The sequence below is a fragment of the Patiria miniata genome, unplaced genomic scaffold (genome assembly GCF_015706575.1).
Source record: "Patiria miniata isolate m_02_andy unplaced genomic scaffold, ASM1570657v1 HiC_scaffold_10, whole genome shotgun sequence".
Taxonomy (NCBI): Eukaryota; Metazoa; Echinodermata; class Asteroidea; order Valvatida; family Asterinidae; genus Patiria; species Patiria miniata.
Genome location: NW_024037048.1, coordinates 1,630,646 through 1,649,226, shown reverse-complemented (window position 1 = coordinate 1,649,226; position 18,581 = coordinate 1,630,646). Strand labels below are relative to the sequence as shown.

Genomic DNA, 18,581 nt, shown 5'->3' with positions numbered 1-18,581 from the left:
ATCAATATTTAGTCACGCCAGGCCTTCTGGACCAAGTCACCCAAAATCCGACAAAAAAATGGGGGGATGGATTTTGATGGCGTTGGGGTGGTTGCCACGTGAAACTTGACAGTAGCACAGGGAATATATCTTTAGGTGAAGAATGAAAACTTCATCAGTTACGATTCTAACCAGGGTCATTTAATCTTTTAACGTCTTTCCCTCTTTTCATTCAATTTTTGTTCCTTGCTTTCACTCTTTATTTGGCCAGACAACTCCATTTTGCAAGACTATTCTCCTTGTCCAAGTTAGTGAGTAAAACCAGGGGGGCTAATCTGATAGGTCTATATAAGCTGCGGCCCCAGCCCCATCCCCTACATCATATAACCATTCACATGTGCATGTAGAGGTGTGCTTTTACCGTAATTTCGGAACCTGCTGCCATATTAATCTAGTAACCACGGAACAATAATTAATTTTAACAGTTCATCAACAAGTTGATTCTTTTGCAATTATCTTTAAAGAGTGACCTTTGACCTTGGTGTGTTACCTTTGACATCATTATCATGTGAAGTACGTTCCCTATGACCAAACTTTGGTTCCCATTGGACTTTAACTTTTGAGACCAATTTTACATGTTCAGCCTATTTTACAACTTGACCTCAGATGACCTTTGACCTTGGTATGTGACCTTTGACATCATTATCATATGAAGGTTCCCATGTTGCACCTATGATTCAAGTTTGGTTCCAATTGGACCTCTACACTTTTGAAATGAGACCACTTTTACCAAACTTTAACCAAAATACCACATACATACATGTACATATAAATATTATATGTACATATGCACTGATAAATGTGATTTTTTTTCTCTATCTGACAAGATTATCAAACATCATAAAAGGGCTCTATTTGATCATTACATCTACTAACCCTTTTATTTATGTAAATAGGACTGTAGCATTAGTAAATCACTTCTGCAATCATTTTTTTTCTGGTAGAATGTTAGAAAAGTATTATATTTACATTGTTCACGGATCCGATCGGCTTCACCGTAGTTGTCCCATCGATGGAGGTCCTCACAGCAAGAGTCACCGAGATGAACTTGACTGTTGGAAAAAAGAATTGATGATTTCCTTATCAAATAACATTTGGAAAATTAAGGTTTGTTTAGCTCTGCTAGGAGCTTCTACATGTCACTTGCTGCTCAGTCTGTCTGTCCCGAAAAGTAGGGTGTTCCATATGTGCCATCGGTGTCGCATTTTTCAGCGTCGCACTTTAAGCTGCGGCAGGGATCATTTTGATTGATTTCATAGCAAGACTTTCATGTAAGACTTTGTGCAACACAGCCAGAGCTTATTGTGCACTCGCACTTGTGCTCTACATCTTCCAGGAACAAGGTGGATACCATTTTGTGTAGTGGTTGGACGGTATCCAGAAGGAGGAAATGTCCTCAAAAGGTGGGCGGGGTGCCATTTTTAAGCTCTGGCAGGAGCTTCTACATGTCATGTAGCACAGGCTCCCAACCTGATTTCTATGCATTTTCATCGTTTTTATTATTTTCATCATGTTTATTGTAGCTAGTTCAAAATCATTGCTTTTCCAATTATTTACTCATTTTGTACTTTCATATTATGTCAGCTTAAGCCGTGTCACTTTTGTCTTGTCTGTATTGTCTGTGTCTCGTTATAGTTTTGTTGTCTATAAAGGCTGTTTCTTACAATCCTCGGCTTACTCTAACAACCCCATACTCCTATATTCTCCTGTACATAAACCAAACTTAATTTAACACTTGTTAATAGCGCAGTTTACTTTTATTACATTTTTTGGTGACATATTTAGTGAATTCGTTATTTTGCTATGTACCAGATATCTTTAACTTATTGATGTACATTAGCGGATCCAGGGGGGTGCTACGGGGGCATGTGCCCCCCCGGCAATTACCAAATTTTTGTAAAATAAGGCCATTTTCACTCGAATGAGCCGTTGCGCTCCCCCCCCCCCCCCCCCCCGGCACGAACCTCTCTGGATCTGCCACTGATGTATTTCAAAAATATTGAATATCAAAAAGATGGAGTTCCATATGTGCCATCGGCGTCGCATGTTTCGCCATACCTTATTGTGCACTCGCACTTATTACATTACAACCCAATCTTACTACTACGCAAAAGTGGTGCATGACAGTTATTATCTTGTGATACTGTTCTAATGTACAATACTTCTATTATAAAAAAAAAAAAAAGTAGTGCGTTCAATTACATCCCCCGCGCTTACTCCTGCAAGTGCAACAACAGCGTGTTATTTACCTCTCACATGACTTCTCGCACTTACTCGAGCCTGGCCCAAGTAACCGACTCGCTGAGCCGGTTCCTTGGGTAAGCATCCCATAAGGCCATGCAACGTCCAGCGGGCGCCTCATCAGGCCGTGTCTGAAATGGGCTTCCACGAAGCATAGAGCTACAAACCCAATGTAGCTCTATGCATGGAGCTACGGCTACGAATTATTGTCAGTGTGACCCCGCATATTTTCACTGGGCGTGGACATGCTCTAGACAGTTAATTGATTCGGATGTAGCCTGGGAAAAATGTTGCAACCTGCCGCCACTTCCTCAATTGTGTACAAAGTCTATGGAGTGTAAAGAAACAAATTTCCTAACAAAATTGGAAATATTTCTCAGTCCCAGATTCATGTCTTATCATCATTTTTGCAATGAATGACCTTCATTGAGATGATAATGAAGAAAAAAGTGGCGTCAAGTTGCAACATTCCCTTCCCCTGAAAAGCAACAAAAAAAGGAAGGAAAAAAGAGAGAGAAAAAGAAAAGAAAAGAGGCGAGAAGTCATATTGGTGTAAATTTAATGGGGGGGGGCAAATGTCCCTACCCCCCTCTAAAACTGATAAATCAAGAATATGTTGAGAAAAACAGGATTTCTTTTGGAAAAAATGTTTTGCCCCCCTCTAGAAAAAATCCTGGCGACGCCCATGTTTCCAGCTCTTGCACGTAGCTTTACCCAAAACCGTTCGTTTATTTAGCTCCACTGCGTATGTCTGTCATTACATGAGGAGCTAGGCGTGAGTAAGCTGGGGGAAGTAATCGAACGCACTCTACGTACAGTACTAATTTAAAACTCTCATCAAATTCACCAATGAAATTGGAAATTCATTAGGAAAAAATCTTCAAACTAGAGCAAAAGTTAGCAAGAGAGACAAGTCAGCAAATAAGAAAGTCAGCTTTGCAAATATACAGTGAATAATTGTTACAACTGCTTTGCAAACTAACACAATATAAAACTAGAGTTTGAGGACAAACACACGGTGTTGGGCTAGAGGTTTGGCTTTTTCGCATTGTTGATTATTGATTGTTGATGTTGATTGTTGATGTTCATGTTGATGATAATAGTCGATTGTTGATGTTGATATTGACGTTGATTGAAATTAATAAACTTGAAATTATTACTTTTAAAAATTGCACTTCCGGTACAACCCAAAAGAAGGGTCACATGACCCTGACATACTAATTTTCGCCTAGAATATTTACCTGTCTACATACCTACCGGTTTGAGATCAATCGGTCAAATAGTTTTATAGTTAAAAGACTGTAAAGATTGCCTCATTAAATATTCATTATGTCATAACATGACAAAAATTAAGTGCACAGTAATAACAATGCAACATAATTATCTGTCCATATAGCTTTATATAAATGTGAAGTTTCAACCCAATCAGATTAATAATTCATGAGATACGATATAGGCGTCTAAAATTACAACATCCGGTAAAACCGGAAGTAAAGGCCTCGTGACCTTAACAATTTTCTTCTACAACACTTCCCTGACTATATTCATACCAAGTTTGAGACTTTTAAAATTGAAATTCTAATTTTACATAATTGCACTTCCGGTAAAACCAGAAGTAAGGGTCACATGACCTTAACATACACATTTTCATTTATAACACTTCCCTGTCTATATATTTACCAAGTTTGAGATCAATCGGTCAAATAGTTATAGCCTTAACAGTCCTGAAACCTCCAAAATTAATATGATTTTGCACACCCCCTAGGGAGTTAGGGTTAAAGTTAAAAGAATAAATAAATATTGCCTCATTAAATATTCATGACGTCATAACATGAATACATTAATCTGTCCATTAATAAGAATGCAACATATTTATCCTTCAATGTTGCTTAATGCTAATATAAGGTGTCAACCCAATCAAATTTATAATTCATTAGTTGTGCTAATTAGGGTCTAAAATTAACACTTCCGGTAACACTGGAAGTGGGGGTCACATGACCTTGACATACCAATTTTCATCTATAAATAGATTGCAAAGATTGCCTCATTAAATATTCATGACGTCATAACATAACAATAATTAAGCGCACAGTAATAATAATGCAATATAATAATCTGTCAATATAGCTTTGTATTAATGTGAAGTTTCAACCCAATCAGATAAATAATTCATGAGATATGATATTGGGGTCTGCATATGACATATGCATGTGATTACTTTCAATGATGTATGCAAAAGCTGAATGCCAAAGGTGGCGTGTAGAAAAATCGTGTACAAAGTCTATGGCGTTTTGTGTGAAACAAAAAGAAGACAAATAAAAAATCAGAACAAAAACAAAGGCTTTATCACAAAATTGCGAAAAAGCCAAAAAAAAGGAAACAAAAAATTAACGAAAACAAGAGCTGTTCCCAATTGAAATTGGGAACAGCTAATAAAAATGGCATGATTGATTGTTTACCCGTTGTACGCATCAAAGCAGACCTTCGTCATTGGTGGGAGATTCTGAACCATGGCACCAGTCAAGTGACCTTTAGGGGTCACATGCAGGTCAGGGGTCAATCCTTGAATATCAGCAACTTGCTTGCATACAACACCAATGGGGCTCCTTTAAAAAGCAACAAAATGAAATGACATTACTGACACAGAAAAAAAACACAAACTACACAACAGATATTGTGAGCTTCGTGTAGAGTACAGTGTACCTACAAATTAAAATTTGAAGTGTTAGATTCATAAGTTGAATCAGGCATAATTATTAAGTCCAAAGTTTTTTGTAGGACAACAAAGAAAAAAAAATAAGGAATTTGATTTATGGAAAGTGTGGGGGCATTTGAAAAGTAAAAAAAAAAGGGGACGAACCTGTGTTCACAGGAACGGAAAAAGAATCGTGAAAAAGAATCAAATGATCATCAGAAATTTGAGGGAAAAAATTGGGAATTTTTATAAGATCAACAAAACGTATTAAAGAGTTCTTGATACATGTTTTATTGAACAATCAAACTACTTTTTGGGGGGAAGAGAGACAGGGAGCTGGATGAAATTCTAGAGTGACTGGTGTTTGACAAAAGCAGGCCACAGTTTTAAGCATTTTTAAAAACTTTGTTGTTTGTTGAGGTATAAATTGGAGACTAACAACCATTTTAGACTGGCGTGCAGGAGTGCCGAACCAGTCAACCCAAACAGAATTCGGTTTCAGACCAGCTGGGGCCAATTTCACGGAGCTGCTAAGCACAAAAATTGGCCTAGCACAAAAACAGTCTGGCTTATAAAAGCAGGTTACCAGCTAAAAGTTGAAAAAAATATCATTCGGGTGGGACTCAAACCCACGACCTCCTGCTTTCTAGTGCAGATGTCTTACCACTTGATCACCGAGCTAACGGGATCGGTTGGCTGGTTCGAATTTGATGTACATAGCAGCGGGTACCACATTTTTTTCCAACTTTCACTCAGGAGGTAACACACTGAGTATACAGTGTTTAAACGTCAGTGAAAGGCAAAACCTAATTTGATATATATCACCCCATGCAAAATTCCATCTTATAATAGTTTATGCAGTACCCACTGTATGATTTTAAAGGGAAGATACAACTTTTGCAAACATCAACAAACGAAATGATCAAATAACCACAAAATACCTTACTGAATTATTAGGAAATGACAGAATAAAGCATCCTTTAGCAAGGCGTCATAAATAAATTAACCGTTCGCACGCGTTCCTTCCCGTTCTGAACGGCCCCCGTTCCTTCCCGTGCCGAACGGCTTTTAGAACGCGTTCCGTAGATCGTGCTTGGGCAAGCTTCACTGAGGGGGTATTGTTATGTTAATCAACCGTTCCTTTGGGTGCGAGAACGGGAGCAGCACAACAAAGATGCGATGAACAACCATGTGTATATACTTGTACAGAAAAAAAATGTAAGTTTCATTGTGTTTTGTTTTGTTCCTTCTTTTGATCGTTTTATATCATGTACTAATCAAACTGTTCTCTCCACACTACAGGTACCTACAATTTTGTTTTGCTCTGTCCCTTCAAAAGGCATGAGCAACTCCATTTGACTTGTACTTTTTGTCTTCGTGTTCCTCCACTGATTTATTGTATTAACCATTTATTCTCTCCCTTTCTACAGATATGAGTGACACCATTTGCACTTTCCAACTGCTCAGAAAGGCAAAGGAAAAGGCCTTACGCTTTTCCTACCATCAGGATAACTACAGTTTTTACTCCCTCTCTCGATTTATCCCCAAAGGTTTGCAACTGTCTCACACTCCCTGCTTAGGAAACCTCCCACCACACCTTCAAAGGAGATGGAATCAAGTTCTACATGGTGCCTCTATTAAACTCATCAATATTCTCTCTCAGCAGTGTCAATTTACACGTGAGGACCTCCATCAGAATATTTCCCACCTTGACTCCCAACTCAAATCGAGTTGTTCAGACTCCACGTACAGGAATTTCCATGATGAGATTGAAAGGGGTTTGTCTAACCTTGACTCTGTCCTACTCAACAGGAGAAACAAGAAGATTGGTGGCTTGCTTGCCAAGCAACAGCAACGCAGACACAGACGTTTCAGACGTCCTAGGTCCCCATCTACCACGCCACCGCCAGAACCCCCTGTCAACACTGTAGTTAATCTTTCTTCCTCATCAATATCTGGCGCAGAGCACAAACTTCTCTCCAAGGGTCTCAATTTTTGTCCCGCTCCCCGTTCTGTGAACCAGGTTCAGCTCAGCCAAGATCTCACGGAATACTACCGTAGAATCCGCCTGCGTGAGTTTTTCCTGGACAGTGAACTGTGTGAGCCAGAGCCTTTTCGAGTCAAGAGTTCATGGGTACCCCCCAAGAATCGTGTGCCAGCCATAGAGACATACGTTCAAGTTATCAATTCCCAAGTCACTAACCCGGACAACTTCCCCCACAGGACTCATGATAATCTCCCCAGAGAGGAGCGCCTGGCTTTCAACTCCTTGCGCTCTCGCACCGACATCATCATCAAGCCAGCAGATAAAGGTTCAGCTGTGGTCATCATGGATCGTCAACAGTACATTGATGAGGCCCACCGCCAGTTGGATAATCGCACTAACTATACCCGCCTTGACTCTGACCCCACAGGCACTTTCTGTCAAGATATACAACAGGTACTTGACGATATGCGATCACGTGACCAGTTGTCGAAGAAAGCTCACAAATTTCTTTCTCCCTGTGATTGTAGGACTGCCAGATTTTACCTTCTACCCAAGATTCACAAGGCTGGCAACCCCGGTAGACCCATCATCTCCGGTAATGGCTCACCCACGGAACGCATCTCCCTGTTCATTGACAGTTTTCTCAAACCCCTTGTCCCACAGATTTCGTCATACATTCACGACACCCCAGACTTCCTACGCAAGCTTGAAGGAATCAAGGACCAGATTCCCAGCACAGCCATCATTGGGACTTTCGACGTCTCATCTCTGTACACCAACATCCCACATGAGGAGGGAGTTCGTGCTTGCTCCTTGGCTCTGGCCAAGGCAGGACACACGACTCCTCCCATCAGTGATGTTGGCACCCTCATGAGACTTATACTAACGAAGAACAATTTTTCCTTCCTTGGTGAACACTATCTACAGGTACACGGCACTGCAATGGGCACTCGCATGGCCCCGTCGATGGCTTGCCTCTTCATGGGTGACCTCGAAGAACGCATTCTTGCCTCGGCCCCATGTCGCCCTTGGATCTGGTGGAGATATATTGATGATGTTTTCTTCATCTGGACCAGTGATGAGGACAGTCTCTTGACCTTCACTAACCACATCAATTCCTTCCACAGAACCATCAAATTCACATCGGAGTTCTCGGCTCACCAAACCCACTTTCTGGATGTCACCGTCCGCAAGCAAGGCAACTCACTAACCACTGACCTGTATTCCAAACCCACAGACACCCACCAGTACCTCCACTCCTCCAGCTGTCACCCCAGGCACTGCAAAACTGGCATAGCGTTTAGCCAGGCACTCAGACTCAGAAGAATTTGTTCTAATGATTCCGATTTCTCCCGCCATACACAGATACTGAAGAACAACTTGGTGGCCAGGGGTCACAGCTCTCGCCAAGTTCATCGTGCCATTGCCAGAGCTAAATCTATCCCCAGAAATCAAGCTCTCACGGGAAAGGCCCCTGATGCCATGGCCAAACCCATGATTCCCTTGGTTACCACGTTTCACCCCAATCTCCCTCCCCTCCGCAAAATCACTAATGATAATCATCATATCCTCCATACTTCAGATCGCCTTGCCCGCGCCATCCCCAACGGCCCCACATTGGCTTACAGGCGTCCTCGAAATCTACGGGACTTGATTGTTCGAGCTGAAGTCCCATCCTTAGATGCATCCCCTCCCACCCAGCATGGTACTTTCAAGTGCAGTTCCAGATGTGTTGTCTGCCAGATTCATATCCAGGAGTCTGACTCCTTTTCTGGCCACTCTTCTGTCACCACCCACAGAACCATTGGTAACATCACTTGTAACACCTCTAATGTCATATATCTCATTTCTTGCAGGGTCTGTGGAGTGCAGTATGTAGGTGAGACTAAGAATACGCTCAAGAAGCGTTTCTATGCCCATCGGTCAACGGTCAACACCAAGAAACTAGACACCCCTGTTGGTCATCACTTCAACCTGCCTAACCACTCCATTTCTGATATGATTTTGCAGGGCATTGAATCTCTTGGCCATCGCAAAGAGTCAGTTCGCCTCAGCAGAGAGAAGGTGTGGATGAATCGTCTTCGAACTATTCAACCACATGGTCTCAACATCCAACTTGGAAATGATTAATCCTTTTCTTCCTCCATTGTCCTCTGTTACAGATAATCCATCTGGTCTTCCTTGTTTGTGTTTACACATCTCCCGCCATCTTTCATCCCTTCCACCTCAATACTGTTCCCCCCCCCCCCCCCCCCGCATCATCCTTTCACTCTCACACTCTTTTGTCCGTTCCCACTCCCTTTGACCTTTGATCCTTCCCCTTTCTGGTCCCTCCCCTGTTTACACCAGACCCCTTGTGGTTTGCCATCTCCCTTTGTTTCTTTGTTCTCTCATCCACCCTCCCCTGCATCTTTCCACACCTTTCCCTCCTAATCCTCCTTTTGTGTTTCTTCTTTCAGCCCTGCATGTTTGTGTGCACCCCCATGTTAATGTATGTATCTCTGTCATTTCTGTTTTAGCCTCTGAAGAAGAACTTGCTAAGTTCGCAACGTCAGGCCACATTAATTTTAGAAAAAAAATCCGTTTTGGTTTGGAATTTAAATCAGAGTTTAAATTTCAGAGTTTAGACAGCACGAGCAGGTATGAGGAGTTTGATAAGATTTATGCCTTTTTATCCTTAAATATCGTTGTCTGCCGCTGGGCGGGGCGAAAAAATATGTATGGTCTAGGTTATATTAAAAATGCGGATATTGGAAGGGTTAAAAAAATATTGCAAAGGACTGCTTTCCCCGTTCAAGGTGCCCGTATTTTTATACGTCCCCCCTGTACTGTACGGGCTAGCCTGTAGCGACGAGAAAGTTTGTCGGATACTTTTAGTGCCGATGAGCTCTTCGTGTGTGCACAGACCGTGACTGGCCTTTTGTTGTATAAGAACGCGTTCGGAACGGGATGCCGTGAGCACGCGTGCGAACGGGAGGTAGATGTAACAAAAGGCCCCGTTCCTAGCGTGCGCACGCGTTCGAACGGTTAATTTATTTATGATGCCTCGCCTTAAAATCATGGCTCCTGGTGTGCTGACATTTTCAAGAAAAACTTATTTTTTTCTAAATCAAATTTAATCATGAACATTACCTTGTACACGTACGAGGTTGGCACTTTCCATCTTATAATTAATTTTTCTAACGCTGGTCGGAAGAACCAGCGTCGGAGAAAACTGGCTTTTTTTCAAAAACTTCTCCTAAATTTTCTAATTTAGTTACTCTGCATTTTCTTTGCAATTGATTACACACCTGTGAATGGGTACAAGCCTGATAGACCGATAATTTGACCTAATAATTCCCCAAAAGTCTATAAATTGCTGTGTTTCATTTTAAATCTTTCAGTGTCCGCGAAATTTGAAAAGTTTAACCCTAAAGTGCCCAACTTCGAGCGTTTTTGTTAATTGTTCAAAATTCTGTAAAAAAGTCGATAAGTTTTACTCACTAAATTTGTTGTCTCTGGTATTTCCTTGGTATATTGGAAAGTCAATAGTAGTCAAATACATAGTGATACACCCTGAAACACTGTCCTGCACACAGGGAAATTCCGCACTTTTTGCAGAAATTACGAGTTTCAGTGCTGCCCCCTCTTTCAAGAACTCGAATAAAAAATATAAACAGGTCGTACGTGCATGAAAATGGTACCATTAGAAAGAGCGAGATCACCCCCTTTTGATAACATCGTTACTCTACCTTCTACATGTATGAGGCGTGGCATTTTAATCATGAACATTACCTTGTACACGTACGAGGTTGGCACTTTCGTACTAACAAATATACCTCGTACATGTACGAGTTTGGCACTGAAAGAGTTAAGTGGGGTCAGGGAACCAGACTACAAGAACATGATTGGTTTTCTTGCTTTTTTCAGCATCTACAAGCCCAAAATGTGAAACAAGTCAGTTTAACAATATTTGCTACAGCATACCAATCCTCCAAATCTATTTTTTTGCAAAATTCCAGCAAAAGCAAATGTTGTACATTCCCTTTAATTCAAGTCTTCGGAATAACTTGGTGCAGCCCAACTCTGGAACAGCAAGTCAAAAGCGGGTGTCAATCCTTTCACCAGATGAGTAAGACAAGAAGCATCTTTGCTTCTCCCTTCTGATTAAAAAGCAACAGTGTTGCAGTTGAGCCCATCACAAGTCTACAACAAGTCTGACCACAAGCAATACACAAGTCTTGTTTCAAGTGACAGGGCATTTGCCACAGTTTATTTGAAAAGCTTGTGACTCGGCTTGAGACTGGATAACCTTGCGACAGACTTGTATGGACTTTGGGGAGTTGTGAGGACTTGTGAAGGACTCAACTATGAATGATGTCCTCTCTTGCTCACCTATCAAATCTGTATGATGGTTGCTGCAGGCCCCTCCGCCACACCAAGGGCAGAACTCGCAGGGGCTCTGTGATCACCTTCCCCATGGCTGCGGTGCGCGCTGTGATCCACCCCCTGAAGAGCCACCAGGGGTGGGGTCTGATGTCGTCCTCAGTCAACATTCTGGAAATCTCACCTGGATGCCCTGTCCAGGCAGTGCTAGAAAAACAATGAATGTGTCACACAAGTTTGTCTTTTTGTTCTTCTTTACCTGTTTTATGCAACCAGTGATGTCGGTACTGGCAGAAAATTAAGTCCTGGCTGTATTATTCAGTCCAGTTTTCACTTTACAAACCACATCCTGTAAGCAGCTGGAACTGCAACCATAGACGATTTGTGGTCCAAAGGAAAATGGCACTGGACGAGTCCGACATGCTCATGCTGTGCATGGTGCTTAACGTCTCACAGGGGTGAGGTTGGGGGGAAATGAAAAACTCCACAAAATAATCTCCAAAGGGTTTGGGGTTGCCGAGGGCCCCAGAGGGACGTAGGGTTCATTGCTTATGTTTGTATTGGCCTTAACCCTTTAAACTCAGCCCTAATATTGAGGGGTTTTTTTTACTAAGTTAAATTCTGGGACTATTTTCATTAGTATTCTTTATTTTGTCTAGGTAAATTATACACCAACTGAAAGCTTGTGAGCTAGGCAATCAACAATTTGGAAAAATATCAAAACGTGACCCCCCCCCCTCAATGGCAGCAATTTTAAAAGCCAAAATTTTGGGTTGTTTTAATCCATTTTTGTGGATTTTTGGCACAAAAATTGTGAATGCATGTCATTTAGAATGTCTGCTCTGCTGTCAAGGTCTCCTTTCTCGTCATTTTCGTAGCCAAAATCGAGAAGAGTTAAAACACCTTTGTCAGTCAAGTTCCTCTGGGGTTGTTCTTTGTTATCTGTAGTTTTTTTTAGGAGTTTCCACAGGCAGATTTAGGCAGGAATTAGTGCAAAAGAGGTGACAAAGAGAGTACTGGAATTCACTGTACATGACGAATGCGTACGGTCATGACAAACCTGCGCGGTAAACGACAGAGGTCTGGCGTCTTTTTCACTTCACCTGTGAAAGCGTAACATTCACAAACAAAACTAATGACACCATTGGGTAGCCAGTCTATAAAGCTGAAAAATGGTATCAAATACGAGTCAAAAGAGGGCGGCAAACACAAAATACAATACAGTCGGCTCCCGTTATAGCGAAATCCACGGGACCGGTCAAAATGTTCATTGTATCCGAATTTTGGTAATATCCGATACAATGTTTCCCGTCCATTGTTCACCTTGAATTGGCCCTATTGTGCACACTTGTGAACCTACATAATGTACCCAATGACTTTTTTCTGCTTTAAAACAATTAAGAACATGCTCTCTATGATGTGATTTGTCAAATAAAAAATAATGTTTAAAATGTATCATTGTGTAAAGTGCAAAAAAATGTTAAATGTACGAAACGAAAATAAAATATATATTACGAAGATCTGACGTTTTAATGCTTGATCATCGATAAGGAAGAAGTCAACGGCGGATGACCTGGATCACTTCGATGTTCAAAGTAAGTAATCTCTCCAGCACAAATTGTGTCATGGAGAGACATTTAAATTGTATTTGTATTGTCCTTTCGTCTTGTAGATTTCAATGTGACAATGTGATAAGCGTTTTCAAGCACATTGCCAAAAGACCTTTGTCAGTTACGTTCCAGATTTTCCGGTCCGTCCGTGATCCGAGTAGATTTTACAAATTGGCAGAGCGCCCTCATGAGTCGGCGTCCTAATGAGTGATGATTTCATAATCTTACATTGTGATTGGATATTAACGTCTGACAATTTTAACGTCATGCAAGCGGACGAGCTCATTGGCGTGTACCAGTTCATTTACCCATAACTTTGCATATGTATGCATAATGTCCAGCGTTGATGGTGATCAGTTTCTAATCGTCCCAGCAGGTTCCTTTTTAAAGTTACGAAATAGCTTAACGTATTTGTGCTGGTGCTCAAATGAATAAGTTTGGACAATTTTGGCAAAGTTTTGATTATAAATCATTTTTGGGGAGAGAGGGGAGCAATTTACGGAGGGGTCGTGAATAATTTTGAATGAAATTACATTTTGGAGAATTTTGGGATAGTCTAAGATTGTTTATTTTATTTTGGATTTGTAATGGGGTGCTTTGTAATTTTTGTTTAACCTTACATTTTTATAAATAAAATTTGTGCAGGGTGGGAGAGGGGATAAACGATGTTTTATTTAATTTCCCATTTTTTATAAGGGGTTCTATTTGGGGAAAGGGGATTATTTTTATTTTGTCCGGGTAATAAGGTGGGAGTTCATTATTTTTATTTGAGTCGGGATTCAAATCTCTTTTTAGAAAATGTGGTGGCTCTGAAAAGAGCCGTTTGGTTTGATTTATCTGGAAGGTGATGTTACACCTTGAAGAAGTCCGTTATCTTCCGCTGTGACATCTTGTCTTGCTGCCTACTGGAGAGGTACTGCAGGATTGCAGCAGCGTGATCATAGACATCGTCGTCCATGTCAGGCTGGCTGCAGAGATAGTCCCGAACCTGGTGCATTATGCTCAGGCAGTCGGTGACATTTCTTGGCCGTTGTTCCTCCGTTGGCGGCTCCTCCTCATCTTCTGGTTCTTCTTCAACTGCACCAGCTCTCAATTTTAGGTACAAATTGGGAAAGCCCATTCACAAAGGTCGAAGTACGTCTTGGATTAATGTCACAATGGCGATGTGCAAGTGGTGCGGGTGACTGGTACACGTCATTGCAAAACTATGATGACAAGCCTAACTGCAGTGCGAGATTAATGACCATGCGCCGGCAAACCGATTAGCACCTCCATCTGAATGCATCTACGTCGGCAACATGAAACTACTCACACAAGAGACACCTACTGATGACCAATACTGCTTTCAAATTGAACAAAAAAGCCGTGAGCCAGGATTACCTTTCGTTATAAATGGGTCGCTAACAATGCATTTTTACGCAACGGGGTCGCCAAAACCTTTCGCTGTAACAGGAATTTCGTATTGTCCGTTTTCGTCTTAAGCGAAATTTTCCCCATAGACATGTGCACAATTTTGCCGGGACCGAAGATATTTGTTTGTAATAACCGGAATTTGGTTCTAGCCGTTTTCGCTATAACGGGAGCCGACTGTACTCGGAAATTTTTGATCACCGGCAATCGATTTTACACAGGGCTGAGTTGAAAGGGTTAAGGTACCGTTTAAAATGCCCATTCTTTCCTTCTAAATGAACATTTATAGGCAAAAGCACCTTTACGGTAAAACCTCAGGAATATCAGATTTCAAAAGGAACCCTAACCCTAACCCCTAATAGTTTGAAATCCTGAAACCAGGAAAATCTTGACAAAAAAATCCTTAATCAGGAAAAATCCCGACAAATCTCAACCCATGGTTTCAAGCGGTATGGTGGAACTGAGAACTATCAAAATGTTCGACAATCAAAATGTCTGTGCCAAGGATGAGTCCAAAAGTATTTTATGCAAGGATATGAGGAGCTTTAGTCATTTAATATTAGCACTATGATTTTCCCCTCAAGACAACAAAATGCTCCAAGCAAAGCTGTCAATATTCGTATACATATAAAGGCCGGTTCAAACTCGGCTAACGCGACTGCAAATTGTGAGGTCAGGGCAAGTTTTCGGGCTGCGAATTCGCAAAAGTTGAACAAATTTCACCTCTGGCGAATTTCACAGCTTCCTGACGTTAAATTTGCATCGCATTGGCATTCGCATGAAGTATGAACCGGCCTTAAAGCGTTGTATGTTATGGCCGCAATTACCTCAACAAGGAGTAATGGTATGCATTCTCTGCAGCGATTCCCTCGTTGAGCATGGCCAGCACAAAGGAGAGATACAACCCCACAAAGGGGGTCTGCTGGCTCTGAAGCTTCTCCAGATAGGCTCTGGCCCCGGTCAGCCAGACACGATTCCGGTGCCAAGAGTCTCGGAAACCTTGGCTGTCTGGATATGAAATTATGAGCGAAAATTGATGGCTTTCAATTTCTTGTGGTTTGGTCATTCGAGATCATTCAACTCATTGACGGAAGTAATCCACAAAATTTCAAAGGATAAAATCTGCTAAATAGGAGTTTTCAAGAGTCGTAGTCCCACATGAGATGCACAACTAGTCGGCGTGATGCTTCTATACTCTTCTAAGGAGCTTCTGAGGAGTTTTCAAGTTGTTTTTTCAAGTTCTATATTTAATATTAAGGGAAAAAACCCACTTTTTAACTTTCGTCCCCTGCAACCCTTCCGGAAAAAAAAGGATTTTAGTTGGGAATGGTTTTGTGCACAAACAAATCAGCCCTGCGAGAAGACTGGTTCCCTACATTGGGGGGGGGGGGGGGGTATTAACTGGTCCATTCTGTAGGAGCTGTATGGGATGCAAATAATACAAAATTTGCAAAATACTTATTCCATACCTAAAAGTGGGAATGTTTTCATGCAAAAGTATGGGTTGAGAGAAAAAAAAATCAAAAGCTGTCATTTTTCTAAAAGACAAATTGCACTGAACTGACAGTAAATCTTAAAGGTTAGCACAACTATTCTGCCATCTATGTAGTTAGCATCGTTTTCACCGTAAATCATAAGCAGCACAATTGAGCCTATGGCCACAGTACATAGCCATCCTTCTTTCAAGGACCATACCGGTAAGGTGTCCAGCGTGACAATGAAGCAGTGATTCCACCGCAGCCAGCACTGCCTCGTGGACAGGCTGTTCCTGCAGATGTTCCCCTCGCTCTCCCCATTCAAAATCTTGCATGCTGGTTGGCGGTACTGGCTTGAGAGCCACAGCTTGCTTTGCAGCAACCATCCAGAGACTGGAAGCCTGGACGGCTGATTGACGATCCATGACACTGAAAAAGATATGATATATAGTGTACAAATATTGAGTGGATCAGTGTGGAAAGGGAGGAATATTATCGCTCGGTAAAATCTGTTTTTTTTCAGTTCACTCGGCGAATTTCACAATTTAGAGTCACTCAATATTTGTTTTACATGTATATAACTGACATATAGATCCTTGTCGTTTGATATATTTGAACTTTTATTTCAATACAAAATTGGTGAAAAATGTATTTCTCTCTTCCAAACCTCCCCTTCACGAAAATGTTTGAACCCAACGCTGTAGCGCTAGCTCTTTGGAACAATACGCGCTATGCGCAGCACTGAACGCACACACCAGCATGCATTTGCACACAAATACCGCGTCAAGGAACAAGAATGATCCTAACTGTTCAACAGTACTTCCCATTCCCCATGGGCGAATAGTACTTTTTGAGCCCGGTGTGAATGGCAGTAATAACTAATGACACGTGATGTGAGTTCCACCAATCAAATAACAAGGAGCTGTATGTCGGTTATATAATATACAAATATTGAGTGGCTCAGAGTGAAATGTGAGGAATATCATAGCAAGGTAAAGTTTAGACTTTTCCACTTCACGAGGCGAAGCCGATGAACTGGAAAAGTCTAGATTTACCGAGCGATAATTGTCCTCCCATTTCACACTTTAAAGCCACTCAATATTTGTTTTATATAACCGATGTATAGATCCTTGTCATTTTATATACTTGAACTTTTATTTCCATACAAAATTAGTGGAAATGTATTTCTCTCTTCCAATCCTTCCCTTCATGAAAATGTTTGAACCTATAACTCTGTAGCGCTGGCTCTTTGGAACAATACGCGCTACGCACAACGCTGAGCGCAACACCAGCGTGCATTTGCACACAAATACATCGTCATGGAACAAGCATGATCCTAACTGTTGAATAGTATTTCCCATTCCCCATGGGCGAATGGGACTTTTTGTTTTTTGATATTTGCAATTGTTGTATATTCCCTTTAAAGGTGACGAGTGGTGACAAAGCGCTATCTTTTCTTTATGCAGAGAATCATTACTAAACTATACAAACCCTTGATCATAAGCCGAAGCTGTTAGTGCCAGGGATTGGAGGCTGAGCTTGGCAACCTCTTCAGGATGAAGATATTTGTCAGCCATGTCTGCAGCCTCCCGGTAGAACTGCCCAGCCGAGTCCGGTAGGTTAAAGGTCACCAGCAGACGGCCAATTTCAACCAGGACCATGGATCGGTGGCGTGCCCAGAGCGTGCTGCGCTCAGTCTCGGAAATTTTGTCTGTTCAAACAAGTGAATGAGGTCAAATGTGAGAAGCCTCTTCCAGAATTGTACATCTATATTTGAATCCAATCATTAAATGTTAATTTCCAAAAGGGTTTGAGTGTACGCGGTTATTCCACACGCACGAGTGGAACACAGTTCTTTTCCTGTGTTCTATATATGCCATGCTACCAAACAATAAATAGCAGTCGGAAAACAAATTTAACCCCACGCAAACTTGACAAACAGTAAAGATACATCGGGAGTTGTCTGGCCTTTTTTAATGAGCATGATAGAATAGCATGTGTTGTTTACACAGACCATGTAAATGCTGGACTGTTGTTTGCTATGGATGGACAACTAAGGATTTAAAAAAGTTCTTACTTCATTATATTTGTTTAAAAGAGCTGTCCCCAAGAAAAGGACTCATTCTGGCCTGTCTCAATTTATATCCGGGACGAGTTCCGGACAAGTTGCGGACATTGTATCAGGTATAGGTTGCATGATTCTGAACAACTTCCCCACAATCTTCCCGAAACAAAGTTCTCAGTTTTGGCGAGTCTACAAGGAGTTGCTGATGAAAATTTCCACAGAACATGTCTGTGACAAATGCAGAGCTTCTTCCAGACAAAGTGAACGATTCTATCCAAAACTTGTCTGGAACTCGTCCCGGATATGAACTGAGACGGGCTCTTACCAGTTGGATACTGCTTGGCAGTCTTGATGAAGGCATCCTGTGCTCTGTTGCATCTTCCCCTAGCCCACCATACGTAGGCCATTGCATGATCAAAGCAATACTTCACCAGCTTGGGATATCTGTGAAAGCAAATTCTCAAATTAATGGCTGGAGAGTGCTCAGCTGTTTCCTGATCAGAGATGACTTGGGAATGGCCTCACTGTTGATCTTCAAAGTCAAGAGTCAAACTAGAATAAGCACCAAAAGCTCTGTCTGTTTCCGTGTCTAGGAAAAATGTACCATGACATTAACCCTAACCCTCCTCAACCACGTAGTTTTGGAAGATTTTGAAGGATTGAGACTTATTTTGGAGCATTGAGACTGAATGGT

The 18,581-nt window shown here is 41.5% G+C and overlaps 1 protein-coding gene across 2 annotated transcripts in view; it reads right to left on the bottom strand.

The window, feature by feature from the left end:
• Positions 1-18,581, bottom strand: part of LOC119735008 — a 56,922-nt gene that overhangs the window by 20,351 nt on the left and 17,990 nt on the right. For both annotated transcript variants that reach the window (XM_038208697.1, XM_038208689.1), the window contains exons 6-12: positions 18,213-18,331; positions 17,314-17,533; positions 16,043-16,251; positions 15,175-15,355; positions 11,337-11,534; positions 4,740-4,886; positions 1,009-1,091 (exon numbers count right to left, since the gene is read on the bottom strand). In XM_038208697.1, coding sequence (XP_038064625.1) covers positions 1,009-1,091; positions 4,740-4,886; positions 11,337-11,534; positions 15,175-15,355; positions 16,043-16,251; positions 17,314-17,533; positions 18,213-18,331 — 1,157 coding nt within the window. The remainder of the gene's footprint in view (positions 1-1,008; positions 1,092-4,739; positions 4,887-11,336; positions 11,535-15,174; positions 15,356-16,042; positions 16,252-17,313; positions 17,534-18,212; positions 18,332-18,581) is intronic.